At 49.1% G+C, this 26,874-nt stretch overlaps 2 protein-coding genes across 3 annotated transcripts; both read left to right on the plus strand.

Annotated features, from left to right (window-relative positions):
* The first annotated feature begins 2,581 nt into the window (after nt 1-2,581).
* NCF1 (neutrophil cytosolic factor 1) lies at nt 2,582-10,484 on the plus strand. Of its 2 annotated transcripts, none has more exons than XM_082068610.1 (11): nt 2,582-2,675; nt 3,144-3,224; nt 3,549-3,624; nt 4,567-4,732; nt 4,871-4,926; nt 5,193-5,315; nt 5,847-5,954; nt 6,721-6,838; nt 7,328-7,435; nt 9,033-9,175; nt 9,804-10,484. In XM_082068610.1, the coding sequence occupies exons 1-11, from the start codon at nt 2,604-2,606 to the stop codon at nt 9,920-9,922; spliced, it is 1,170 nt and encodes a 389-aa protein (XP_081924736.1). In that variant the 5' UTR covers nt 2,582-2,603; the 3' UTR covers nt 9,923-10,484. The 2 variants fall into 2 exon arrangements, with proteins under 2 accessions (XP_081924736.1, XP_081924737.1); XM_082068611.1 differs by having other exon boundaries at nt 7,328-7,431.
* Nucleotides 10,485-11,323: 839 nt separating this feature from the next.
* RCC1L (RCC1 like) lies at nt 11,324-26,688 on the plus strand. The gene is made up of 11 exons (XM_082068456.1): nt 11,324-11,642; nt 12,551-12,680; nt 14,809-14,937; nt 15,809-15,875; nt 16,989-17,040; nt 18,656-18,740; nt 19,706-19,887; nt 21,269-21,353; nt 22,404-22,577; nt 23,891-23,976; nt 25,554-26,688. The coding sequence occupies exons 1-11, from the start codon at nt 11,337-11,339 to the stop codon at nt 25,629-25,631; spliced, it is 1,374 nt and encodes a 457-aa protein (XP_081924582.1). The 5' UTR covers nt 11,324-11,336; the 3' UTR covers nt 25,632-26,688.
* The last annotated feature ends 186 nt before the right edge of the window (nt 26,689-26,874 follow it).

Here is a 26,874-nt window from a genome sequence, read left to right on the forward strand (position 1 = left end):
CCGCTGGGCTTGCAGTAATGCTGGTGGGTGCGCCTGAGTTCAACACTGAGGTTTCTTTTTGCTGTCAGACGTTTTTGAGTTGTGTTCAATAGAAAAAAAATAGACCGACAAAATAATTGCGCCAATATTTATACCGTCTAAATATAAATTTTATATTAAAGATTATATATAGTCCTAACAGGTAGACTTTTATGATGTTGACCATGTATGAAAATCTCATTTCCAAATTACTAATACATGAGGTGTTGTCACTCTTTGGGTGTTGAGTGATAATGCCCTAACAACCCTTGGCTGTACTAATAAATAAATAAACTTGAAACAACTTACCAGAGCTCCGAATACTCTTTGTTCCAGCAGAGAAGCTTTGTGGCGATGAAGCAGCAAACCATGTTTATTCCCCAGGTGTTATTGAACTTTTCAAAGCCTGTCCTGTGCCTTGGGCCGGCTCCTTTCTGTCCAACAGGGGTTTCGGATCCAAGCAGTGCAGGAGCCGGGGGTTCCGTGGTGGAGCGGGGTGTCGCTCGGGTACCGCACCCCGATGGTCCCACAGCGCCGGCCGCCTGAGCTCAGGTGGGCTCCAGCATCTCTGGCATCTGCCTGCTCGCCACTGGTTTTCCACATACAAAACTTGAACCCTTTCTCCTTCATTTCTGACAGACCACTAAGGGCAGACTTGGGCTTTTGTGATGTCAGGACACATCGTGCTGTTCACACACAGCAATTTGGCATCAGTGAAGTAAGCAAGGCCTCCCGTGGCTCTAGATTGAATTAAGCTTAATTTTAAACTACCAAAAAAATTTTAAAAATCACATTTTGAACAAAATGAGGGTGTCATTCCTTTCCTCAGCTTTCAATTTGTTGGAGGTTTTGGTACTAGTTTTGGGTGGAGCACTGCAGAAATGAGAATAGTCCCTTTGCCTAAGAGGCTGAACCTCCAGTGCTTTGTCTTCAATAACCTTGATTGGCATCTGTCACCTGATGTCCTGTATCTACTGTTGTCGCTCCAGCGCAGCTCTGGTACCAGCTCTCTGTCCAGAGGCCAGTGCAAGTTCATTTCTCGAAGATCAGGTCCTGCAGCCACACAGCAGCCTTGTCCAGAACATGAATCAGCTCCTTAACTGCATGAACTCAGCCCGTCCGTCTGATGGGTCATTACTCCTCCAAGAATTTTCTTCTAAAATCGTCCTTGATGCCCGGTGACCATGGGACGCTTGGTGGAAACGCCAACGTTGTGTCACAGAGTTCCAGGCTCTGTCTCACTGCGGACAAACCCATCGCCAGCACGGAGATCTGCAAGCTCCGCTTCATTTCTCACATCACAAGATGAGGAAACAGGAAGAAACATGAATGAAGTGGTTCCCAGCGATGCGCTGTCCGTAAAGCAGTTCTAAATGTAGTACAAAGAATTTGCAATTATGAAATTAGCTTTTGTGACAAAGTTGGTGGTGGTTCTGCATAAGAAGCAGTGATCTGGCTATTAGCCGAGCACAAGCTGAACAGCCCCAGAGGTTTTTTTTTTTTAATATTACCGGTTGTGTAATTTTGCCTTGTGTACAGGGAAGTCCCCGTGTTAAAATAATTCGAAACCAAATTTAAATGCCAATGTTTCTGATCTCAGCACCTGAAAGCACCATACTTGTGATCCAGGGGAAAGCTATAGTTAGTATTTGATTTTTTTTAATGCAGACAGAGCAAGTCTTTTTCTTCACAGCTCGTGAGGGCAGCAGGGCTGACCCTGGGTTCCCAGCTCTGTGTGCCCTCAGCAGCCACCAAGGGTGCCCTTGCTTGGGGACAGACGTGCTCCCGGGTGCACCTTTGCCTGCGAGCAGCGCAGGATGGATCCGCGCAGCCCTCACCTCCCTTCTGGCCTTTCTGCTCAAAGCTGCGGGCTGATGAGGACGCTGGTGCAATTTCAGAGGGTATTTTTGGGGACCCCCGTGTTCTGGGTGTCCCTGTGCCCAGGTGAGGGCTGGCTCAGGTCCTTGGGGGCTGCTTGAGGGTGGCAGACTCTGGAGAAGCTGCAGGTGACTGAAAGGAAACGGTGATGTGAGGGCAGGAGCTCTTGGCCCATCCTGCGCCCCCCCACCTGCCCCGGGAGCGCAGGATGGTCTCCCAGCCATGCAGAGGATGGCATTGCCACCCCTGGGCTCTGGGGGAGAGTTGTGTGCTTCATTCAGCCCATCCAGCTCTGCGCCAAAGTGTAAAGACTCTGGTCACCATTGCCAAGGGACTTGTCTGTCCTTGACCCTCTGCAAAGCAGGCGCTGCAGCACCCTGTGCCGTCAGGGAACGGCATCAGCGGTCAGAGGGACCACTTGGCCATCGGGGCAGCCTACCTGGCCCTGGACCTTCTCTGTTGTCTGATCCCAGGGGTGTCCCCAAGGCCTCCTCTGCAGCCCTGGAGCTGCTGGAGGGGCCAGGCTGGAGACTCCCCACGGGAAACACCGACTCAATACAAACCACAGCGGGTAAACAATTACGGGTGCGATTGCAGCGGGACTTCCTCTTCCCCGGGGCTTTAACGGTGAAGCGGAGCCGTGCGAAGGCAGAGGGGAGCTGGGCCGTGGAGACGGGCGGGAGCAGGGGCCGGAGCGGGGAGCAGCGATGGGGGACGTCTTCATCCGGCACATCGAGCTGCTGGGCTATGAGAAGAGGTTTTTCCCCAGCCAGCACTATGTGAGTACGCAGCGACCTTCCGGCAAGCTGAGCAGCCAGGACTGGTTGGGGTAAAACGGCTGGCCAGCAAATTTCTTTAGATAAATGTGATCTGGGGCTCAAGTGCATCCTTTTTTTGGGGGGGTCATGGCTGCTGGCATGAGCCAGAGGCTAAAAGGTACTGGATACACAAGAGTTTGGGCAGATCTTTTGCAAGCCATTGGTTACTTTGCAGTCTTGGAAAGGGCTTTTCTCTCTTTGATTCCCACCCGTCTGCATGTTTCTGTCCCCTCTCTCTCCCTGCTGAGCTTCCCTAATGCCCACCTTGCTTGATGCCTGAGCCGAGCTGCTCCCACCAGAGTGGTGGAAGAAGAACACGCAAGTTATCTGAAATGGAACCATCCACGGGGTTCCCAGAGGCTTTGGTCACAGTGGGGCGCGGGGCCCCTCTCACCGGCAGATCTGCAGCGCCTCTGCTTTGCCCCTCAGGTCTACATGTTCCTGGTGAAGTGGAATGACCTCTCTGAAAAGCTCATCTACCGCCGGTTTACCGAGATATACGAGTTCCACGTGAGTCATGCTGGGGTGGGCAATGGCCCCAGACTGCTGCACCGCAAGCATGGGGTGGGGGAAAATAAAAGGAGGGCAAATTCAAGGTGAAATTGCCTCAAAACAAATCTGGCTCAAAAGATGCTCCCGTGTCCCAGTGCTTCAGTTTCCCTTGTCTCTTGAAACGGGGAGCTGTCAGCTCTGTGCTCCCTCGGCTGGTTTCTGGGGCTGAGCTGCAGGGTTCAGCCAGCACAGGGCAGTGGGAAGGGGATGAGACACGGGCAGGGCCGTGGGTGTCACTGGGGTCCCCCGGTGCCGGTCTCACAGCCTGGCTCTGCTCCGCAGAAAGCGCTGAAGGAGATGTTTCCTATCGAATCCGGGGACATCAACATGGAGAACCGGATCATCCCGCACTTGCCAGGTGAGGGGCAGGTGCTGGGGCTGAAATAGAAACTGCAGCTGGTTGGGAAATTCCCCTGCGGGCCGAGCTCTGCCGGCCGCCTCCCACGCAGGTGCTCGCTGCGATTTCTGTTCCTGCTCGCCAGGCTTGGAATCAAAACCCTAGAAAGGTCTGAGCAGCGGTGGGGGTTTCTCCCAACACTTGCCAGCCCTGCAGACCCCATCCTTGCTCCCCAAAAGCTGGGCACCCCAGGGACACGAGCTGCAGCATCCGCTGTGACCAGTGGCCAGTGCAAAGGGTCTGGCTTTGGGGAGCCTGAGCTGAGCTCAGCTAAGCCCTTCCTCAGTGACACCATCACTGGGACTGGTTTCAGTGCCGTTGCAGCAACACAGAGAATTCTAAGAGGAAGTGATGCAATATGTCTTCAATCACAGGGAAAGAAACGATGCAAAGAGCAGGCAGTTTGTCCCCAAGCATGGTGTAGGTCAGCAAAATTCCCCCTTTTATTTAATTTCCTGTTTTGACGAAGGTGGGAAGGTGCATGAGAAACAGCTGCGGGTGGCGGCTGACGCCTCTCGAGGAGGAATAAACCTGCGCGGTGCTGCAGAGCGGGTGCCGAGGGCTGCGGGTCCCGTCCGGCTGCACCGCGCTCTGCTCCGCTCTGCCCATGGCCTCCCCGGCCGAGCTTTCAAAAGGAGGAACCCACAGCTTCAGCACTTCTGCAAAACAGCTGTGGCCCTGGGAACAGCTTCTCCCCTTTTTTTTGGCACCACGCGTGGCCCCCACGTCTGTCAGGGGCAGAGCAGCGAGGGGGAGGCTGGACCAGGATCACCCTATGGACACCATGCAGCACCCTTGGGCCAAATCTACTCTTTTTCAGGACAGAAATAATTATTCAGAGCAGTCTGCTTGCGAAATTTGTAAAAACCGGGTGGTCTGTCTGCTTTGTCCCCTCTCCCGCAGCCCCAAAGTGGTTTGATGGGCAGCGCTCGACACAGAACAGGCAGGGCACGCTGTCCGAGTACTGCTATGCGCTGGTCAACCTGCCCCACAAGATCTCCCGGTGCCTGCATGTGGTCAACTTCTTCAAGGTCCGTCCCGATGACATGAACCCCGTCACAGACAGCCAGTGAGTCCCCCCGTCTGCCACTTCTTTTGGGAAAATCCTGCGTCCCGGCCCCAGGCGCTGGCAGCATCTGTGGGGAGCAGATGGCAGCTGGTGGTGAGGGGCTGCGACATCGAGCTGCCTTTGCTCTGAACCCTCTAGGATCAAGAAGCCCGAGGTCTTCCTCCTGCCGAAGGATGCCAAGAAAAACGCCAGCGGTAAGAAGCCTTGAGGGGTATGAGCAGCTGCCTCTGTGGCCGAGATCATGGGGAAAGAACCATCCCTTCCTGAGCCAGAGCTGCATCTGGGAGGAAATCACAGCCTGGGGACAATGAGTCCATGTCCTGGGGTCTGGCTGGTTTAGGTCCAGAAGATGCTGGGAGAGTGATTTGGGCTGTCCTGGGTTGCTTTTGGCCTGCCTGAAACAGAGTATTTCTGTGCCAGAGGGCTGGGAAAGGGAACATGTCTCACTTCTGCCCCGCAGACATCACGGGCCCCATCGTCCTGCAGACGTACCGAGCCATCGCCGACTACGAGAAGAGCTCCACGTCTGAGATGGCTCTGAAAGCCGGGGACATGGTGGATGTCGTGGAGAAGATTGAGAGCGGTATGTGTCCATCTCTCCAGAGAGCCCCCAAGGGCCAGACCCCTCCTGGCCACCATTTCAGCATGAGGACTGTGCTTGCAGCTCACATCTAAATGCAGCATGCGAGTTAATGCGGGTGCATGTGTCAAAAGGGAGGCGGTTCTGTCAGGGTCTCCTGATGGAGAGGAGAAGCTCAGAGCAAATGCAACTGGCAGCACTGAACCTCCTGGCACTTCCCACCCCCTTGGGACACATATCATATTCACATGGAGCCACATGACAGTCAGTTTTGGCCAGTGTGGGGCAATCCTAGAAAACCCTGCAATCTCCTCGCATGCCTCAGCCTGTGAGGTTTCCTGCCCAGAAGGGAACTGGATGAACTGGCCAAGCTCCATGGTAGCACCATGTAAACAGAGACCGGCCCCAGCACCATCCAGGCCACAGGGATCTCTGTGCCCACCCTGGCTGGGGACAGACCTGGTGCCCCCATGCTGCTCCCACAACACACTCTGCTCTTGCTACAGCTGCTTTTTTTGGGTTTTTTTTTGGCAGGGTGGTGGTTTTGCCAGTTGAAAAATAAACGGGGCTGGGTGCCAGCTGCCTATCTGGAGCCCATGGATGGTCCTGATGAATCTGAAGAGCAGGAGCCCAACTATGCAGGTAAAATGCTGGGGTGAGCAGGGTGTGCACCAAAGCACAGCTCCCGCTCCATTTGGGCAGCCCCCACTGCAGCAGGACCACTGGGCACAAAGATGTTGCTGTAGGAGCTGCCAGGAGAGATAAATCTCATGGTTTAGTGCTTCAGCATCAACCTCAGGAGCTTCCCATGACCTGCAACTCTAAATTAAATCCTGCTTGGCTGATCACAGATGCACATCTTCGTCCAGTGTCCGTCCTAAGCTCGATGGGTGCAAGCTGAGTTTGCTGGGTTAGCAAAGGAGCTCGGTGCAGCATCCGAACCGAGACGCAGGCTTTCCAAGCACTTGGCTTCTGCACTTTCCTTATCAGCGCCCTGCATCATCCTGCTGTGACAGCGGCGCCTTACCGCACAGAGCAGAGGGAGGATCCCGCAGACTCTTGCCGCTTGCTCTCTGGGCTTTGTCTTCATGGTTTTCGAAACACTGCAACAGGCTCTATTAGCACAACACTTTCTTCTTCCTCATTTAATCGCCCGAATTATAAACATGCTCTTCAGCAGAGACGGGTGTGCTCCCGCTGCCTGCATTCACCAGCTTTCTGCTGCAGAGGGGCTGGGATGAGCCACAGGCACTGACACGGCTGGGGGAATTTTGAACCCAAACCTGGAGACCTGAAGTACTCTGGGCCATGCCTAAAACGTAGGGTAGATGTTCTGGTGCCTCCTCCCAGGGGCTGGAGAGGCTGAGCCCATCCTGGGCTGGTAGCACACAGCCTGTTTTCTCTGCAGGTGAGCAGTACATTGTCCAGAAAAGCTACACAGCCGTGGAGGAGGATGAGCTGACCCTGCAGGAGGGTGACACCATTGAAGTCATCCACAAGCTCCTTGATGGCTGGTGGGTCGTCAGGTGAGAGATGCTGTGAACAAACCAGGCAAGCGGGATTCAGGCGGAGGGAAGGGATGGACCAGCGGTTCTGTGCCTTGGGGCTGTGAAACCCACGGACCGTTTGGTTCCGCTGCCCAGCACCTGCAGGGCTGCTTCAAGTAGCCTGTGGCTTTGCCAGATGTTAAACGTTGCAGCTGGGGGCTTCAGAAATAGCCAAGGAGGAGGCCGGTGGAAAATAAAGTATCTGTTATTTTCCTCTAAGTATTCTGTCACATTTTGCTTTGCAAAACCTCAGCATTCATCCCAGCCCTGGCCTGCCCCACAAACTCAGGAGTTTCCAAGGGGAACCTCAGCTGCATTTGTGCTCTGGAGAGTCACAGACTGGACATGATGTGCAAACCTTGGGGATCCTCCTGCCCCACCTGTGCCCCGGCGAGCGGGGACACGGGCTGGGAGGTGCTGGTTGCAGAGCCAAGACCGCTGGTGACGTCGCTTTGTGTTGCACTGCAGGAAGGACGAAACCACCGGTTACTACCCCGCCATGTACCTGCAGAAATCCGGGGATGCAAACACCCCTGTGAAGAGCGAGCTGGGGAACCGGGGCGCTCCTCCACGCAGGTAGAAGCAGCCCTGGCGGGGGGGCAGGAGGACTAAAGCTTTTCTTCGAAGGGGGTGAAATGAAACCAGACGGTGGTTTGTGGTGTCCCTTGCTCGCCCTGGCAATGAGGAACTGCCCAGGAGAGACGTGAGCAGGGCAGAGAGAGACCAGGAGGCAGATCCTGAAGGGCTGCAGCAAAGACAGCTCTGTGCTCCCCAATTTCCATGGGCCAAGAGGCACCCCAGCATCACTGACGTGGGGCTGCACGGTCCTTGCTCCAGCAGGGCCTCCAGCCTGGTGTATTTCTCCTTGTCCTTCTGCAAAGTTTCTTTTCTGGGCTAATCTCGTTTAATTTTCAAATTGGCCTTTTTCTTATTTCCTAAGTGCATCCACTGAATCTTTGAGAAGCGAGGGGAGATTTGAGTAATCAGAGCTGCTAAATGGCCTAATCTGATGGGAGGATTTGAGCTAATGGAAGGGATTTTATATTTATTAAAAAGATAGAAAGCAAAAATAACTCATTAATTACGATGCAAAGAAGACTGCTAGGAAAGGCAGAGCTTGCTGCTATCTGTTTTTGCCTACAAGAAAACACAGCAGCCTTGCTACAAAACCTCACAAAATCCAGCTCTGCTGGAGCACAAATTGAGTGTGAAACAGTGTAAAATGTCCCAAATCCACCTATTTGAGCGCAGTGATGCCTCCCGATAACCCTTGGGCGAGGTGAGGTGGCCTGTTTCAAGGACAGTGATTGCCCTGCCATGGTGAATGCTGTCCCTAGGCTGAGCTCTGCTGCAAAGCTGGAGACCTGCCCTTGTGGGCAAGAGCTTTGCTTTGGGGTGGACAGGGGCTCCGAGCAGGGAGGTGGAGGCAGGTGGGCACAGCAAGGGGTGTTCATTGCCTTGCAAGAGCAGGGGGACGATGCCACGGGGGGATGTCAGGAGCCACCTCGCCCATGGCAATAAAGACACAGTGGTGGCATCTGTCTGCCTGCCTGGGGACGTCCCCTACGCGGGGGGTTCCCCTGAGGCTGCACACACAGCCCCGGGCTGCTCCGCTTTCACTTCTCTCAGTAGTTTCTGTGCTGTGGGTTCAACGTGGCACATGCAGGTGCAGGCTGGCACGTACCCCACATGCCCTTCCCTGATCCTCGCGTGTTGGAGAGCCCCGCCAAACCTCACAGCAGGGATCCCAACATTGCAACCAGCATAGATGCTGCATCTCCATCCATCCGAGAGCTATAGATCACTTCCAGGGCATCTCAAACTCTGTTGAACAAATCTCATGCCCATCTCATCCTTTCAGCTTTATGCCCAATCTGCCTCACCACCCCCATGGTTACATTCCAGGCTTGTTCTCAGCTTCACCTTTCAGTATTTGCTTCCAAAGCGCTGCTCCAGCCGCCTCCTGATGTGCTGTACATCACGTCTCACCTCCAGCTGCTTTCGAGAGCTGGCATTCACCCTCTGCCTCTGCCAGGCAAAACCAAAAAAGCAGATTTTGGGGTTTGGGTGAGGAAGAGGAGGAAGTGTGGCATGGAAGTCCTCAGTGAGAAAAGTGCACAGTGTGAGAGCTGCTGACCTGGGAACTGAAAGTTTTATTTCTAACCTGCTGCAGATCCACCATCCGGAATGCGAAGAGCATCCACAAGCAGAGCCGGAAGCAGATCAGCCAGGAGATCTACAGGAGGAACAGCAAGAAGTACATCCAGAGCCGGAGGAGCACGAAGGGAGATTTCCAGAACAAGGCCAACGTCATCCGTAAGTCTCAGGGGGATGCGGCTGAAGTCCTGCAGGCACGGCCTGTGCTCTGCAGTGCTGGCTGCTGGAGCAGGACAGCACATGGAGGTCACACCGTGCCTGTCCGTCCTTCTCCTGTGGAGAAAACTTGTGCAGGGAGATGTTTCTTTCCAATGAGGTTTCTCACCTCTGCTTATAGGACTGATGGAGAAGGAGCAGAATATAGTGCTGGTGGGAGGTCAGCCCACGTTTGGGACTTGTGCTTTCCTCTGTGCACCTGACCTCACCTGTGCTGCTGTTACTGTCATTATCGTGTACGTTAGCTGTCAGCAAAGCACCTACAGGGAGGTGGTGCATAAAGGAGGAGGCTGCTATTGAGGCCGATGCTTTAGATCCGATAGTCCCCATGTGGGATCTATGACCGTCCCAAGAGACAGCAGCTCCTTGCACAGACCTGGAACTGGGCTCCTGCCCTAGCAGAGCTCCCAGCCGGGAGCTGGTGGGCTTACACCACTACCCTGACCTCTGGGAAGGCCTTCATACGTGGCTGAGACAGGAGGTTTGGTGGTCATAACAGTTTTGAACGTTCACATGAAGGTGCTGGGCAGCGAACAGCTCTGATCCATCCGTACATTTGCTTTATCCGCAGTTGAGAAAAATGAGCAAGAGGAGAACAAGCCCAAAGCTCAACCTGCTGTTCCTCCCCGACCCAGCAAAGATCTCATCCTGAACCGCTGTACTGAGAGCACCCGGAGGAAGATCCTGTGAGGGCTCAGCCCCGCACCATCGGGCCGACGTTTCACCTCCACCAGCTCCTGCACGGCTGGGGCTCAGAGCGGACCAGGGGATCCCCGTGGCCACCGGCCGGACCAGCTCAGCCCAGGGCCCGTCTTCACCCACCGGCACGGCGAGCCCGAGCTGTCCTAATGACGCCATGAGGAGGGTTTTGCACATTTATAGGTATAATTATTCTGCTGCCAAACTGTATAAAATTCCAAATACACTCTAGAAAGTGTTCGGTATTGCTTTAGTATTATCTTGCTATTGTAAATGAGCTCTTTTGAGAAGTAATGATAACCCTTGTTTTTCCTACGAAGTGAAGAAGTGGAGTACATTAATCTGTCCCGATCTAGTTAGACTCAATGATCCTGTGGGTCCCTTCCAACTTGAGATATTCTACGAGTCTATGATTGTGACCCAGGCCCTCCACTGGCTCCTGGGGGGCTGAGGCCTCCACAGCCACTGGAGACCCCTCGCCACTGGAACACCTTTATCCCCTATCTGTATTTTGAATGGTTTTCCAATAAAGGAGAGACACTTTATAGATGTATTTCAATATCTGTATGGATGTTCGGTCAATGCAGACACCGCATGGCTGCAGGAAAGGCGTTTTTCCCCTGCATGTCCGGCGGAGGTTGGGGCAAGGGTGTCTTTCGAAAGATGCCGGTGGGGACGGAATTTGGTTGTGGGGGGATGAACCACGGCAAGTTCCTCCTGGGGGCGGCAGCTTCGCTCCCTCTGGTGGAAAGCGAGGGCTGGGATGTGGGGTACGGTGTTTGCTGGGGTGGGAGCGATGAGGGGTGAGCGGCTAGGTTTTGGGTCTAGGAATAGGTTTGAGTTTGGATTTGGGTCTGAATTTGGATCTAGTTCTGAGTATGTGACTACATTTGGATCTGGATTGGGTTCTGTGTTTGTGTCTAGGAATAGGCTGGGTTTGGATCTGGGTCTGGATCTGGGTCTAGTTCTGGGTGTGTGACTCCATTTGGGCCTGGGTCTGGTTTTAGGTCTGCTTTGGGGTCTAGGAATAGGTTTGGATTTGGATTTGGGTCTGAATCTGGGTCTAGTTCTGAGTATGTGACTACATTTGGGTCTGGGTTGGGGTCTGTGTTTGGGTCTAGTTCTGTGTCTAGGACTAGGTTTGGGGTTGGATTTGGGTCTGACCCTGGCACTGGGTCTGGTTCTGGTTTTGGACTTGGGTCTGGGTCTAGGTTTAGATTTAGATCTGGGTTTGGGTCAGCGTGTGCGGTGGGCCCCACCAACTGCGCGGGGCGGTGTAGCCCCTTTAAGACGCGACCCTCACGTCGCACGTCACCGAGACACCGCGGCTGGGCGCGTGCGCGCAGGGGGCGGGAGGCCGGCAAGATGGCGGCGGCGGCCTGAGGGGCAGCGGGAGGCGGGAGCGATGTGGGGGGCGCTGAGGGGAGCCCTGAGGGGAGCCCTGAGGGGAGCGCGGCCGCCGCCCGCCCTGCGCAGGGGCCTGGCCAAGGCGGCGCGGCCGCGGAGCGTCCGCCAGCTGCGGGAGGCCGAGGAGGCCGCCCCCGTCTTCCAGTACGCGGGGAAGGCGGCCAAGCGCAAGGACCGCGTCTTCGTGTGGGGCTTCAGCTACTCGGGCGCCCTGGGCGTCCCCAGCTTCGTGCGGCCGGACGCGGGCTGGAAGAAGCCGCGGCGGATCCAGTCCACGCCGTACCGGCTGGAGACGGCGGAGAAGGTGGGCGGGGGGTGATTGCCACGCGGGTTGGATTTTGTGTTTTGTGGGGTTTGGTTTGGTTTGGTGAGTGTTTTGTCATTGTTTTGTTTCGGTTGTAGTTTTGTTCTTGTTTTTTCTTGGCGTGGAGCTGTTCATCAGGGTGATTTTTGGTATAACAGCAGTAGCAGGCAGGAAAAAAAGTACTCGTATAATTTTATCAGAGCCATAGGAGAGCAAGAGTGTAAACACCATTATAGAGCAATAAGGCCTCATTTTCAGTGGTTTTCGAGGCTATTTTTACCTTGACCAAGTTGAAACCTTGTGTTAAAAGTCATGTTATTCTTTTGCCTATGTGTTTGAAACATCATAGAATCATTTTGGTTGGAGGAGACCCTTAAGATCATCGAGTCCAACCGTAACTTCAGTCTAGCGCTAAACCATGTCCGCAGCTGTTCAACCCCTCGGGGATTGATTCCCCATTGCCCTGGGCAGCCTGTTCCAGTGCCCCGCAGCCCTTTCTGTGCGGTCCAGTTTAACAAACGTCAGAGCTGTAATACGGCTTTTTTTTTGGCAAAATGGCTACAATGGGAGAAGGTTATTCTCTTAGTATCTCTTTGTGTTTGGCTTTTCTTAACCTGCTGCTGCTGCAGGTCAGCAGATGGGTCTTCCTGTTGTGTTTGAGTGGCTGCAAAATAATGCAAAAATAAAGATGTGTGCACACAAACTCAAAACTCTAAGTCAGGAACGCTGGACTTAAGTTTACACCATTGTGCATGTTTCTGGTCATTTTTGCAAAGACCATACGTGCCATGAATTTGGGCCATATTTGGGTATAGCTTAAAGAAGCATGAGTGATGGTGATTCTTGTTTTTCTAGGCCATAATTTATAACTTCACGGTGTGCGTTTTTTTTTTGGTGTGTTTTCACAGATCTCCTCTGCTGCCTGCGGGTACGGATTCACGCTGCTCTCCTCTTCCACCACGGACATCATCAAGGTGTGGGGCATGGGGCTGAACAAGGATTCCCAGCTCGGCTTCCAGAGGAGCAGGAGAGATCGCAGTAAGGATTGGGGTGTTTTAAAGACTTACAGGGCGAAGTTTCCCTTACTGGGAAACTTTGCATTAGAAGGCGTGGAAACATCTAGGAGGTGTTGCTGCAGATGGCAGGACTGTGCTTATTCTATTTTATTTTTTTAAAGAGCTCTGTTTTTGGAACTTAGCTTGTTTTTTTGTGTGCTTTGTAGTTGGTCAAGATATACATCAATTCTTTGCACTGCACTGGATGTAACTGAAATCTAAGTAACTATTTATTCTGCAGAAGTGCATGTGTTTTGGTTAAGGCGTTGCTGTGACTCTCCATAGTTTGATACTAGACAATGTAGCAAACTAGTTAATAAAATTATTCTGGCAAGGTGGTTTGCTCGCTTCTGTTGCCTTTGCATCTATAAACTAATTTGCTTTCCCACAGAGATCATGTTATACAGTCAGTGATTTTTTTTTTTTTTTTTTGGTAAAACTGTAGTTTTTTTTAAATTTTAATACCAAATTACATTTTGAAGGAAAAACATGTTGATTCAGTCATTCTCTTGCATACCAGGCTCTCAAACCTGTTCCTGTTTTCCATCTGACCTGCAGGTTATTTTTGCCAGAGAATCCAGAAATAGGTTAAATGGTCATGCAGTTCAAGCCCTTCTAAGTCGGGGACCGTTCAGTGCTTGGTAGGATCTGTAGGAAGAGCAGCGCAGACCATCGGGATTGCTACTGCTCTGTATTTAACTTCCCACAGACAAGCTTCCCGTTGGATGTGCTGCTCGGTACTCAGTTCCGTAACCTCACTTTGGCACCTGTGAGTTCTCACGCTGTGTCCCTGTAGATGGCTCGTTTCCAGGGCAATCTGCAACCTTCTCTCAGGTGGTCGTATTTCATGCTCTGACTTCAGCTGTTCCTGAGCTAGACTACTAATACCTTACTCTCGCCTTCCTTTGCCTTAGCCACTTCATTGCCTCTTTTTTTCCAGAATCCCTCAGATATCAGTGATGTTTCCCGCAGATCCCGGTAGCCTCTGTTGCTCTGCTGGAAAGAACAGAGAGAGGGGAAAAGGTTTTTTGCTTTTTGACTTCCACATCTTTAGACGGATACAGACTTTACTGTCTTTCAGTTCCTGCTGTATTGCATGGCAGCTCCTGCCATTGTAAACAGCCAGTTGTGATGCCCATCCTTGCATAAAGTAGTGTCTGACTGGAAAAGGGAAAAAAGAGTGTGTGGATATTTTATTTTATTTTATTTTATTTTATTTTATTTTATTTTATTTTATTTTATTTTATTTTATTTTATTTTATTTTATTTTATTTTTTTAATTGAAAGCAGTGAGAACTAGTTAAAGCACTGCTCCATGTGAGCGGAATACTGCTTTGGGTCCTCTGGGATTTGATTTCACTTGTTAGAGTGACTTTCTTTGATATCAAAGCTTTTTATCTCCCCTTAACCTTTTCTCTAGTACTGATTTATGTTTTGCTGTTCTTTTTTTTTTTTTCCTTTTTTTCCCCAGCTGACCGTAACTGATTACATATTCTTCAAGTTACTAAATCTTCTTTTTCTAGTACAGCCTGTCATTTTCTCTTGTAAACCTTAGTTCTCTTATCCCCTATGGAGCCAGGCTAGCTAATGTTTTCTTGCATTCCTTTTTTTCTGAAAGGGCCTTTAATCTACCCTTTTTTAACTATGAAGCCCTGAGATTTTTTTGTTCAGCTTTCGTGCTGTCTTTTTGTGGTTTGGTGCTGGTGATTGTACCTCGTTTGGAATATCCCCACTTGCAGAGAGTACTTACTTGGTGCTTGTCATTAAGCTCTCCAGTAATCCAGCCTGGTTCACCAAAGTGGTTGAACATATGGCTGAAAGCTTCTGTTTCTCAGGTCTGGCCACCTCAAGCCTTAATAATGTTCAGATTCTAAGTATGGACGATTTTTGATTAGGCAGTGATTATTGGTTTCAGTCATCCCTATAGTTTTTAACTTCCGCCTCCCCCTGATGAATCCCAGTCACCCTTTTACTCTGGTTAGTATCATGGCTTTCTAAAATGTATCTGCTTTTGGAACAAAATACGAGTGTAAGTACAACAGGATTGGCAAATATATTATGAATTTGCCTTGTGGAAGCTACCGACTTTTAGAATTTTTCTCTTCCTTAAGCTAAAGGCTATGAATACGTCTTGGAACCATCTCCAATTCCATTACCACTGGAGAAGCCGCAGCAGACTCGAGTCTTGCAAGTGTCCTGTGGGAGAGCCCATTCCCTGGTCCTGACAGACAGCGAAGGAGGTACAGTATTGCTTGTGCTGCTGACAGGGGACACCTCACCGCTTCCATTAAAACCTCTGGAAAATAGTGTCTTCTGTCCTGCCAAGCTAGACCCTGGTGGGCTGTCTGTGCTGTAAATGTGGTGCAGGTGGTTGTTGGCCTTGCTGCAATTGCTCCCTGGAGTTGTGAGCTGATAACTGTGTGTTGAGCTCTGCTTAGCTTCAGCTGTAAATGTGTTGGAAGTTTTTTCGCTACAAGTGTTGCAAAATACTGTTTGTTTATCTAGCCCCAGGCCTCATTTAAGCATAGCCGATTTGTCTTGTTCAGTTTGATGTCGTTTGGAATTCAGTTTTGGATGGCTATGCCAATACTCCTGTGTTACTTTCCCCTGGAAGCCCCAGAGTGCTACATTTATAAAAGCGATTAATTAGTAGGCCTTTATACAGAAGATTCTGTTTGTGAATTGGCTCTCCACGTCTCTGAGAATTCTCTTGTGCAGTGGCTTCCGTGCTGTGCTGAGTGATCCAGTGCTGCTTATCAGCGGGTGAGCTGCTTGGTTGGTTGATTTAAGGCTCCTGTGGGAGCGCTGATCTATTTCTGCGTCTCCTTGGCAACGGCAGCGTGAAGCAGGCAATTACTGACAAACAGCCAGTGGACTCCAGGTACCGCTACTGGGCCTGCAACAATATCACCGGGATGTTGTTGATGAAAAATGGGTTCAGTCCCTTGAATTGAGGTGGACTTGGTTTGAAGGAGCCTTATGCCAATTTTTACAGTGCTGTGTTCCAGCTTTCACACTGAGGACCATGTGAAAGTATTTTGTGTACTTGAAAAGAGGCTTTCACGGGATTGGACAGTAATAAAACTAGTGCATTTTATCGTTCTTTTTCAGTTTTCACCATGGGGAACAATTCTTATGGACAGTGTGGCCGTAAGGTTGTTGAAGATGAAACTTACAGGTGAGAATCCAAAGATCCTGAACTTCCTTAATGTTAAAAACAAAATTGCATGAAAACAACCTGGGGGTGGGAAAAATCTGGTAACATAAGGTACCATTTAAGATTAAGGAGCTTGAGAACGTTGCAGGCGTCATATAAACGGCCTGTCTTTAAACCCAGGCTGGGCACAAGCTCTCTTGTGACCACGTTCACAAAAGACAGAATGATGTCAGCAGGTGGCAGTTTTCACAAGGCAGAGTGAGAATATCCAACCTTCATAAATAGCCTGAGGTAATTGGTGTTAGCAGTCGCTCTTTTTCCCTTCAGCCTGTCAGAGTGCAGGTGCTATTTCTGAGGGTGTTAGAAATGCCATTTAACGATAAAAGAGGCATCCTTTTGACAAATCTCTTTGCTGTATCTGCCTTTGAATCCGTAGTGCTTTTCCTTTACAGGGGTTTTGTGGGCCACACCAAGGCATATTCTCAAAATGCTCTGTAAAGTAGCTATGTAAGTGGATAGTGGGAATATGTTGACAGTTACTGATTCCTTGGCAGGGTGTAGAAGAGATCTTGCTGATCGTTCTCTGTGATCCACGAGCCTTGGCCTGTACAGCTTAAGAAAATAGCTGTGATTTACCCTGCTTTTTTGCCTTGATACTGAAAGTTAGTATTGTAGCTGGATTGTTCAGGATTCCTCTTTTTGTAAAAGAATGAAATGGATGTTAACACTACTCTGTTTGTGCTCTGGGATTTAAATCTGGTTAATTGCTAGTTAAGTGCAGTGTTTATGTAGGTGCTGCAGTATTATCGAGTGTCTGTGCTCACTCCAGACTAGGGAACGTGTCTGGGGGCTGCTCCCACCCCCAATTCCCATGAGAGGTTATATTTTAAAAGTGACAGCTCTGAACTACTTAAATAAGAGAACGCAAAATTACTTTCCTTCTTTGCACGGTAATTTTACACTGGATCTGTGCTCTTTGTCTGTATTAAAGAATATGTGAAATAATCTCTCTTCATGTAATAACAAAGAGGCTCTCAGTAAAGCCAGGCTTTACCTTCACGTTTTCCAGTTGCAGTCCTCTGAAATCCTCTGTGTTGCCTTTTCTCTTCTCGGTGGTTGTTTGCTGCTCTCCAGTGAAAGCCATCTAATTCATCAGCTGAAGGAGTTTGACAGCAGAGTTGTCCAGGTAAGAGGACCTTATTTATTGAATTCTGAAGGTGCTTTGAAAACTAGCTGAATAAGTGAGCCCAGAGGCTGGTAATCAGTGGCACGAAGACTAGTGGAATGCCAGTAACTAATGGGGTATCCCAGGGATCAGTACTGGGTCCGATCATCTTCACTAATGAAAACTGAGACACAGGAGGTTCTCGATGAACATCAGGAAACATTTTTTTACTGTGACTGAGCACGGGTACAGGTTGCCCAGAGAGGTTGTGGAGTCTCCATCCATGGAGATATTCCAGATACATCTGGACATGGTCCTGGACAACCTGCTGTAGGTGGCCCTGCTTGAGCATGGGGATTAGGCCAGGTGGCCTTCAGGGGTCCCTTCTAACCTCAACCAGTCTGTGATTTTGAAGTAGTTGAAGCTCTTTGAAATGATAAGGTGATCTACTATATGGTTGCTTATATAAAGCACAAGGTGGCATTTTGCTCCGTGCCTCTGCAGAGTGGAGCAGTTGCAACTGGCAGTGCAGGGTCTGACCTTCCTGAAGAGTTTGTTGGGAATTTCGATGCAGCATTTGCTTGCTCGACTTCTAGGTAACACCTGCGGCAGGGAGGTTGTTCTGAAATGTCATCTCTTCCTGGTTCCTTGCTCTTGTTCCCCTTTGGCACTTCTATACCACTTGAATTGTTTTATTTTGAATTTTGTCTTCCCCATTTCCACAGTGAGCTGTGAGACTGTCTTGTTAGGTGAGCCAGCATTTCCCTAGGGCCAAGTTTGTAGGAGGGCAAGGGACTGCAGAGCTGCAGAATTTCCAGACACAGGAGCAGCTCACTGGTCTGTGCCACTGGAACAGTGCTCTGGGCAAACATTGCTCCTGTGCCATGCAGCATCCTAGAAAGCAAAGGTCATTCATGTAGGTCCACGTGATGAGAATGTGCTGTGGTACATTCTAATGATGTTTTAAATTAGGCTTGTAAACTTCTGTTTGGATTTTTATCATTTTATTTTTTTCAAGGGGGTTGAATAATTGGTACCTGTTTGTATTTTGAGGGCAGCACTTATGTGCTTAATATTCTTGGTAATCAGTCTCTTAACTGTTGGATCCCTTTAATCTTTGGCTAATTTTTAATGTCTGCTTTTGAAGATCTTGGCTTTAATTCACGCCAAGCCTGTGGCAGACAGGGTTGCTAGTTCAACATCAATGTCAGTTTGAGAACAGATGTGTTCCTAGAGTGCTCGCATGGCAAGGAATCGGTAGCAGTTTGGAGCTGGCATTGAGAGCCATGCAGTAGCACTCTGGGAAGGGAGATCTCTTATTGACTCTTCGCTCGTTTATTGTGTTGTACTCCTGAACTGAGCTTTGTGTTAACTAGGCCTTGTTGTGGATCTCAGAGCACATCAACTGCAGAATCACTTTCCACAAGAAAATGCTGCTGTTTTCTGTGCTGCATCGTGCTATTCTTGGCCTGCCCTGCCTGTAGAGCCATTCGATCTAGAGAAAAAGGTCAAAATCTGAGCAGATGGGCTCTGTTAGAGGTTCATTGCTCAGTTTGTCTGCCAAGTAATGCTTCATTGAATCGATTCTGAACACGTGGCCATTCCTGACCGACTCTGACCTTCTGTTTGTGTGCAGGTTGTGTGCGGACAGGACCACAGCCTGTTTAGAACCAAGAAAGGTGCGGTCTATGCGTGTGGCTGGGGAGCTGATGGACAAACAGGTAGGAGCTCAGCTCAGCTTGTGTTTCAGTGAGCAAGCTGTCCTGATTCAGAGATTGTGACATATATTTGTCATGCATATGTGGACAGAAAGGGGCTGGTATATTTCCAGCTGTGTGCAGATGTTCCCAATACTCTTGTGTAACCAAACTGAGACAAACTAGTTCATTTTTAGAGGAGCTTTAGGGTGCCTTGCTGGTGATCCAAGCATGCAGTCTGAGGAGAATGTGTCTGCTTGTGGAGGGATGTGGAAATGGCATGGGAAGGTTAGCTCCCTCATTCTGTGCAGACTTTGCCTTACCAATTCTCATTTTGGGGTCTGTTTTACTTCTTCCTTCTTTTGAACCAACAGAGATTGTTGGCTGGTACCACGCTCTTATCATGGGATCTTTCGCCAGGCCATTTTTCTGGTTGCTCCTCCTGTCAGAGAGCTTCAGTCATTCCTGCTGTTCCATCCTGCTGCTGCTGAAGCTGGGTTCTGCCCGTGGTTCTCTTGGATGGACATACTGTAGCACATCTTGTTTGTCATCTACATTCAGGCCTCTTGTCCAGACAGCTGTTTGTCCTTCCCAGCCTCTTGCTGCTTCACTTGCTGTTGTATAACCTGATGGCAGTGTGCTGTCGCTCGTGGGTCTCCTTGCAGGACGCAGCTAGTTTGAGAATCTTGACCTCCATCAGGATATCTGCCTAGCTTGGTTGATGCTCTCTCAAACGCTTTGGTCCACGCAGATGAGAGATGAGGATGTGGACAGTTTTCCAGATGTGATTGTATAAAGTTGTTTCATACTCTAAAGACATAGCTTTGACCAGTAGAACTGGTGCTTGTGACTGCTTGTTGAAGCTAGTAGTTAAGAGATTTCTTTTGGAGGAAGTGTGATTGGGTTATAACATGACAAAATGGTCCTATGTAGGTGTTGAAAGTTTGTCTGGAAAAATTTCTGTCATCTCTCTGCTTTTTTCCTTTCAGGTCTTGGACACTACAACATCACCAGTGTTCCTACTAAGCTACGTGGTGACATCGCTGGAGTGAACATTATCCAGGTCTCTTCCTATGGGGACTGTTGTCTGGCTGTTTCAGATGAAGGAGACGTCTTTGGCTGGGGAAATTCAGAATACTTGCAGTTGGCATCTGTGACAGAAACCACTCAGGTCAGTGAGCCTGAGGGTGTGTTTTTACATGTTTCAGTTCAACTGCTGCACACAGAGTTAAAAATCACACACTTTTCCCTGCTCAGGGTTCTTTTGACAGCAGCATAAATCAATTTAACACCACTAGCAGGCTGGTTTTACCTCTGTTTACAAACCGCATCTGTCTGAAACTGTTGTACAGCTTTGTGTCGCCTCACCCTAGTTTGTGTCATTTGTTATAAAGGAGGAGTCCACCCTCTTCTCTCCTTTCCCCATCCCATGGACTTTCCACCAAATTGAGATCCAGCTTGAGTGCTTGTGCTGGACAGGAATTAGTATTTTGGCTGGCTAGCTAGAATTTTGAGCCGTCCTGCTTTGAGCGTGATGTCGGTCCAGGTAACCCTTGAAAGTCCCTTCCACTCAACCCTTTTGTTGGTGAATTTTTCACCAATGACCTTAGTAGGTTTATAGCTGAATCCTTAACAAATTCCAGTGTTTCACAGATAAAAGTTTTTTGGAGCAAACTTACATAGTGGAAAAATGTAGCACTGACTTGACACTAAGCATTGTAGTACTGAGGTCATTAGGCAGTTGGTGTCTTCTTACAGTTAGTGTAGGAAATTGAATCAGGGAATTAATTCTCAAGCTGTTCTTGACAGAAGGCTGAGAGTGGACAGTTGCTGTAGTAAAATACGTACCTGTGTTATTCACACCTCTCCTGATGCATCCTCAATGTAGGGCTAATTACTGAGACCCGTAAGGCCTGACGACAATGACCAGGCTAAATAGTGCAGTAGTTTCCTGGCTGGGTGCTTGGTGGAGGTCAGATGTCTGAAGCAGATGAATGGCAAGTTAGCGCGAGTTTTAGGTACAATATAGATAAAGTCCAAATTGTGGAATAGAAGAGCTGGATGTTGTCTGTGAAATCTGAGATCACTGTTTACATGTGTCAAGCCATGTAGGTTCCTGTTGTGTTAAAATGTACAAAATAAGAGTGATTCTCCTTCACGTGATTTTTCCCTAGTATGTTAAAAATGCCACTGTATTACCATGTAAAATGCCACCAATTTTAGTGTCAGCTATTGACATTTCCATTGTGTCTGACTTGGAGAGCCAGGGATATAAGCGGACCTTAAGCATTCCCAGCTCTGTGCCATGCACGTAGGCTTTCCAGTGGGTAACTTTTTCCACTTTGTCTGCACTCTCAGCCTTAATGAATTTCACATAGTTTTTTTTAACCTTTGGACTTACATTCATTCTGTTATTCAGGCAATAAAGGTTGACTCTATCAGGAGTTGAGTGTATGTGAGCTCTAACCAGAACTAAAGAACAAGGTAAAAGTGTACCTCTAGTTTGCAGTTTATTACCTTATCTCTAACGATTCTCTTGCAACCTCATACAGGTGAATGTTCCCAGACATTTGCCGTTCAAGATTGGGAAGATAAAGGAGGCTGCGTGTGGAGGGACTGGCAATGTCGTACTAACAGGTGAGTTTGCTTTTACAATCGTCGTCTTGTGCAAAGCTGTGCAGCAGGTGGATTGGAACATCATGGAAAGACATCTTATTCAATGGAAACAGGGAAGTACTGTCTGTTAGGAGGAAAGCTGGAAGACTGGGAAACCTGTGATTTAGGAATGTACTAGGGGAGTTATTTTCAGTAGCCACAGAGCTTCCAGTATGTGCTGCTGTGAGCGCTCACGCAAACTAGAACAAGAGCGTGGTCACTGCTTGTTCTTCAGATCCCTTGTTTGCTGATCACTACATGTGTGGTCTGTAGTGAAGATGGATATAGGAAGTAGAGCAACACTTGAGAGATAGAAGAGCCCTTCAGTCTTACTGTAAATCTGACATGTAAATAAATATTGAAAAACTGGGGTGAAGAGTAGAGAGTTCTGAGAACAGTGAAACTCTGCAGCAGGCTTCTTATTGAGTGCTGCTTTGGATTGGCAGTGGCCAGGAGAACATAGTTTCAAAGTCACTGAGAAACAGGGAGAGGAGTGTACTACCTTTGTGAAGGATCATCTCGAGGAAGACCTTCATATATATGATGCAGTTGTTGTGATAACAAGACTTTGGAGCTTCTGGGGCGAAGGGAGCAGAGCGAGCAGACACAGCACCTTACTGTGTTGTGCTGTCTGACTGCTGCCTTTCCCAGGCAGCCAGGTAAGGCAGGATGCCAGGCAGAGCAGCCAGTTGCTGCTCTTTTGGCCATGCCTCAAAGGAAAAAGCGGCAATAATAAACACTCAACCTCTGTCCCATCAGTCATTAAGCTGAGGTATTTAATCTAGCCAGCACTATGCTGACATTATTTCCCCATGAAAGTTTTGCCTGTGAAACCTGATCTACTTGCACAGCTTAGGAAAAAATTAAGGCATTTGGATGGGAATGCATTGTTTGCTAATTTATATAATCAAAAGGTGCTAGACTGCTCTGGGAGAAAGGAAAATATCCCTTTGGATTTGATTAACTTTTGGTCATGGCATGCGTTGCACAAGCACAGACTTTCTTACAGAATGTGTTCTCATTGTAATGCAGAAGAAGGAAATGTTTTTGTCTGGGGATATGGAATTCTTGGGAAAGGACCAAACCTAATAGAGACAGCAGTGCCAGAGATGATCCCACCCAGTCTTTTTGGCTGGTCGGACTTCAACCCGGACATCCGCGTTGCTCACGTTCGCTGTGGACTCAGCCATTTTGCAGCACTCACAAGTAAGTTGCTAGTCCTGCTCTTGTGGGGATGTTGCGCTGCCAGGTTACTGGTAGTTAGAAGGAAAAAAACCCCTCCCATCTTTATTTAAACTTAGACTGGAACGCAACAGGAGGGGCGGGCAGCACATTTACAGGTGTCAGCGTGGTTTTTACCATAGGTGCTCTTGTGATAAAGCTTATTACAATGCGAACATAAGGCTATTACATACCTGTCCTTTCTAGAAGTAATTTATGCTTTAATTAAGGATGTGTTATTCTTCTCAAGCAAACAAAAAATTTCAGACAGGAAACCCAGGAAGGTTTTTTCATTTCCTTGTACAGAATGACAGTCAGTTGCACTTTAGAAGCAGCAGGAATTCGTGTGATAAATGGACAAAACTGGGAGTCTAAATCAGAGGTAGATATCAGGGTTTCTTGGCTCTTCTGGCCCATTCAGTTAGGAATCTGAGGTGAGAGGACCTGCACATTTAACATGCACAGGGTACGATACAAGGTATGTACACCATGTACTTGATACCAGCCTTTAAAGAAGTTTTGAATGTGAAGGTCATTTAAAAATGGGCAGCAGAGGGCAGCAGCACAAACTCATGTGCTTGGTAGAGAAAAGTCACCGTGCACTGGTGAAAAGTGCCAAGTGCTTGGTCCTTCGTGGGGAAGCCGCGTGCGTGACATGGGTATTCAGGAAGCGTTAGAAACTGTGTTCCCATTAAATCTTAATTATAGACTGTTTTGGTTGCCTCTGCTGTGGGGCTGATCTGAATGCTTTTGAGATCTGCATGTTTTGCTGAGGAGCTTAAAACTTTCCAACTCTGTTGAACACAAGTTTTTTTCTTTTCCCCAGTTGCTCTTAGGTCACTTTTGTCAGGCAGCTGAATAACCAGTCCCTGGGTGCTGACTGGGGGCAGATTTCACCGCCGTGCTTACCCCGTTTGCTGTGCTGGTAGCTGCTGTGGATCAGCTCTAATTGTCTGACTTCCAGCACAAATGATTCAGTTCACCACAAATGATCCCCTGGAATCTCTTCTGCTGCATTCTTTCTTCAAAGAATATTCCAAAGCAAGAGCTGCAAGAGGGGGAAGCAAAGACTTGTGCCCAGAACTTGATGCTTGTCCTGCTCATTAGGCATCATTTTCTCCAAGCACAAGTACATTTATTGTACTTGGGACTAAACCCGATGGCTTTCATGCTGCATGTATAACCCTTTATACTCCCAGAAGAACTGAAGCCACACTTGCCAGCATCACAAATAGAATTCTTCCTTTTTAATGTCTCTGCCCTATTTTTTATTCTTTTTTTTTTTTTTTCCTGTATAGACAGAGGGGAGCTGTTTGTATGGGGCAAGAATCTAAGAGGGTGCCTGGGAACTGGAAGAATGGAAGACCAGTACTTCCCATGGAGGGTAAGGATGGTAGTATTAAGGCCATGAGTATGTTCTTTAGCTGGTCTTTTTTATCCTGAGGTTAAGAAACATCATGTGCTGCATGGTTTTGTAGAGTAATTTTGAAAGAGTGGAAGCCTAAGATGACTGCAGAACTGCTTCATTTTCCAGAGATCCTTGCCTAGCCTACTTAGGGATGGAGATACTCAGTAAATTTTAGTCTTCTGTTTCTGCTGTTTCAGTATAGATTTCACATTCCAAAGGAAAATCCGATGCTGTGCCATCACTTCTGAGTGGTTCTTCACTTGCTCTTGTCCACAGTCTTCTACCTGCTTCCCCTTACTGACCCTTCCCCTTCTAACCTGCACTTTGCTTTTGTACGTGCTGCAAAGAAAACCACCAGTATTGGTCATCTGTGACCCAAAAGACTTGCTTTGCACATCTGAATGAGATGAATGTTTTAGTCCTGGTGGTCAGACTATGGTGGCAGCAGGTCCACACCACAGTGAGCTGCCCTCCCCTGCTGCTCTTCCGAGCCAAGCAGCTCTGGTGGTGGGTCGCCGTGTGGTTCAACAGGGGATCCTTAGCCATGAACTGGTTTTATAACTGTTTTCACAACACTTCCAGTTCCACACCCTTCTCTCGGGTGGCTCTGAGAGCCAGACTCTGTGGGTGTAGAAGAGTCTTTGGCTCTGGAGTTCAGTACTCAGCCCAACAGATGTTCCTGCTCTTCTTGAAAGCCAAGTAGGAGAGGAGGGAGGCAATCAGTTGGACCACCCACATCCACCCGTGTGTGGATGTGTTTCTTCAGCATGCTTTCTTTTAAAAATGAACAAAAAAACCAAAACCAACTCTGGAGCATTTGCTTAAAATCTCACTGTGGCTGAGTGGAGCTTCTGGATTCACCAAGCGTGGCGTGTCCAGGTTTCCCTGTGTGGACACAGAGGGTTGTGCTCCCTCAAACAGCCAACGCCTGACACTGCTACAGCCATATACCAAAACAAGGGCCGCTACCAGGGTACTTATCTGTCACCTCCTTTCCTAGAACCAGCCCTCTCCCTTAGCTGTAAGGAAAAACTGGTGTTTACAGCCTCTGCTTTCCTTGTGTTTGAAGTCAACTGTAAGTGGAAGAGCTGTAACTACAGTCGTGAGCGAGCAAGGTCTGCTGAGCATCAAAGTAAAACCTGCTTTAGGCTGAGTTGAGCTTTTGCCTCCCTCCAGTCCCTGCTGATGAGAGAAGAGGCAAATCCTTGTGATGCTTGAGCAGATCCTCCTGCTGTGTGGATTACTCTCTGCTCCGTCATGCTCTTTCTGCTGCGGAACAGATGGGCTGAGGCTACAGCCTCCTCGCTGTCTGCTGGTGAGACCTCTCTCCCTGTCCTTCCCAAGGCTGACATGCTTCTGCGGAGGGAGAAGTGGAATATTTCACAGCTCAGGGCACACGCATGTCTGGTGCTGAATCTTGCTTTCTCTGGGTTTTCAAGATGGCACTTGCATAGGTACATGTGAAACCAACTGGCGTGTTAAGCAGAAGGAGGATGAGAAATAGGAAGTATCAGGTACTTGAGAAGTAATCCACTCTTGTGTGTCTGCTGCAGGTGACGGTACCTGGCGAGGTGGTGGATGTTGCGTGTGGAGTGGATCATATGGTGAGCATGGTTAAGTCTTTCATCTAGGCATGTTGCTGGGCCTCAGCACTGCGCTAAGAAGATGGGGGACTTGGTGACGAGCTTCTTGGAAAGGAAGACTCATTCCGTGAAGCCAAGCAAGAAGTGACTGCGAGCAGAGGCAGCCACAGCAGTGCGTGTTGTCATGTCCGTGTTGTTGAAATGCTCCAGCCCGCCTGCAGGAAAGATCTGCGTTTCCCTGAGGAGACTGGAAATGTGGGGAGAGCTCTGGTTGGTTCATGGCGATCTCCCAAAGCCTCCGAGGCCCAGCCCGCAGCTGGTGATTCCCTCGTGTAAGTATGAAGAGCAGCTCCCTCAGGGAAAACTGGCACGAGGTGAAATTTGTAGCACATTTATGGAGGCTTTCCCTGTCACCAGCTCCGGCGTGTCGGTGTTGGGCTGAGCCAAACCATTTCTCAAGGGAAAGGGGTTTTTTAATAACTATGTTTTATGTGGAAGAGAAGTCATGCTGGCTGCTGGAGTGCAGCACGGCTGTCCTGGGTGTCCCCTGCCAGCTGCACCCTGCCCAGGCTGCTGTCCCCACAGAAGCTGGTCGCGCAGCCACTGTGCTCTTCACCCAGGCCGTGGCGGCTTTTTGCGTGGACTCTGAACACCCAAGGAACATGTTTGTTACACTGGAAAGGTGAGAACTCATCTGCAGGGGGAAAGGACTGTTAACTAAGCACAGGAAGATAAATCACAGGCTGTCTGCGCTGCCGTTGCTGTGCAAGGAGACTGATAGTGGCAGTAGCCAGTGGAGCCTGTTCGTGGGGTCAGCTGGAACAAAGCTCCTCCTGGCTCCAGCGGGGTCGGTGCTTGCGCAGTGGACACGAGCAGCGCTTGCTGCTCATGGGGTCCTTGTGTCTTCATGTGCTGATCACAAACAGCGGCCTTAGATTATTTTTTGGGTGTCCCTGTGCTCTCTGTCTTCAGGTGTGTGGTGGCTCTTAGTTGCAAAGAGCCCTTTTAAATAAGCCAGGTTTTTTGGTAGTGCCTAGCAGGGGAAAGAGGCTTAATGGGCAAAATCCAAGCTAATATATTTTTAATAAAGTTATTATGAAGTCTTTATCAGGAGTGATGGAAGTATTCTTGAGCTTGATGTCACCCATGAGCTGCTCTGTCTTGCACTCTGCATTCAAACACAAGCATTTTGGTTCACGGTGATGTGACAGGGGAACCTGTTCTGCCAGCTGAGACCCCTCCACACCTGCAGAACTGAGACTTTGTAGGCAGGCACCGTATCCACAGACCA

This window comes from Streptopelia decaocto, assembly GCF_964273445.1.
Source record: "Streptopelia decaocto genome assembly, chromosome: 18".
NCBI classification, from domain to species: domain Eukaryota; kingdom Metazoa; phylum Chordata; class Aves; order Columbiformes; family Columbidae; genus Streptopelia; species Streptopelia decaocto.

Bases quoted from the DNA above. Each gene is read 5' to 3' on its own strand.
- NCF1 (XM_082068610.1), top strand. From the start codon at position 2,604: ATGGGGGACGTCTTCATCCGGCACATCGAGCTGCTGGGCTATGAGAAG. The intron at 3,225-3,548 runs GTGAGTCATGCT...TCTGCTCCGCAG, and splicing joins CCGAGATATACGAGTTCCAC to AAAGCGCTGAAGGAGATGTT. The intron at 4,733-4,870 runs GTGAGTCCCCCC...TGAACCCTCTAG, and splicing joins AACCCCGTCACAGACAGCCA to GATCAAGAAGCCCGAGGTCT.
- RCC1L (XM_082068456.1), top strand. From the start codon at position 11,337: ATGTGGGGGGCGCTGAGGGGAGCCCTGAGGGGAGCCCTGAGGGGAGCG. The intron at 12,681-14,808 runs GTAAGGATTGGG...CTCTTCCTTAAG, and splicing joins GAGGAGCAGGAGAGATCGCA to CTAAAGGCTATGAATACGTC. The intron at 15,876-16,988 runs GTGAGAATCCAA...GCTGCTCTCCAG, and splicing joins GTTGAAGATGAAACTTACAG to TGAAAGCCATCTAATTCATC.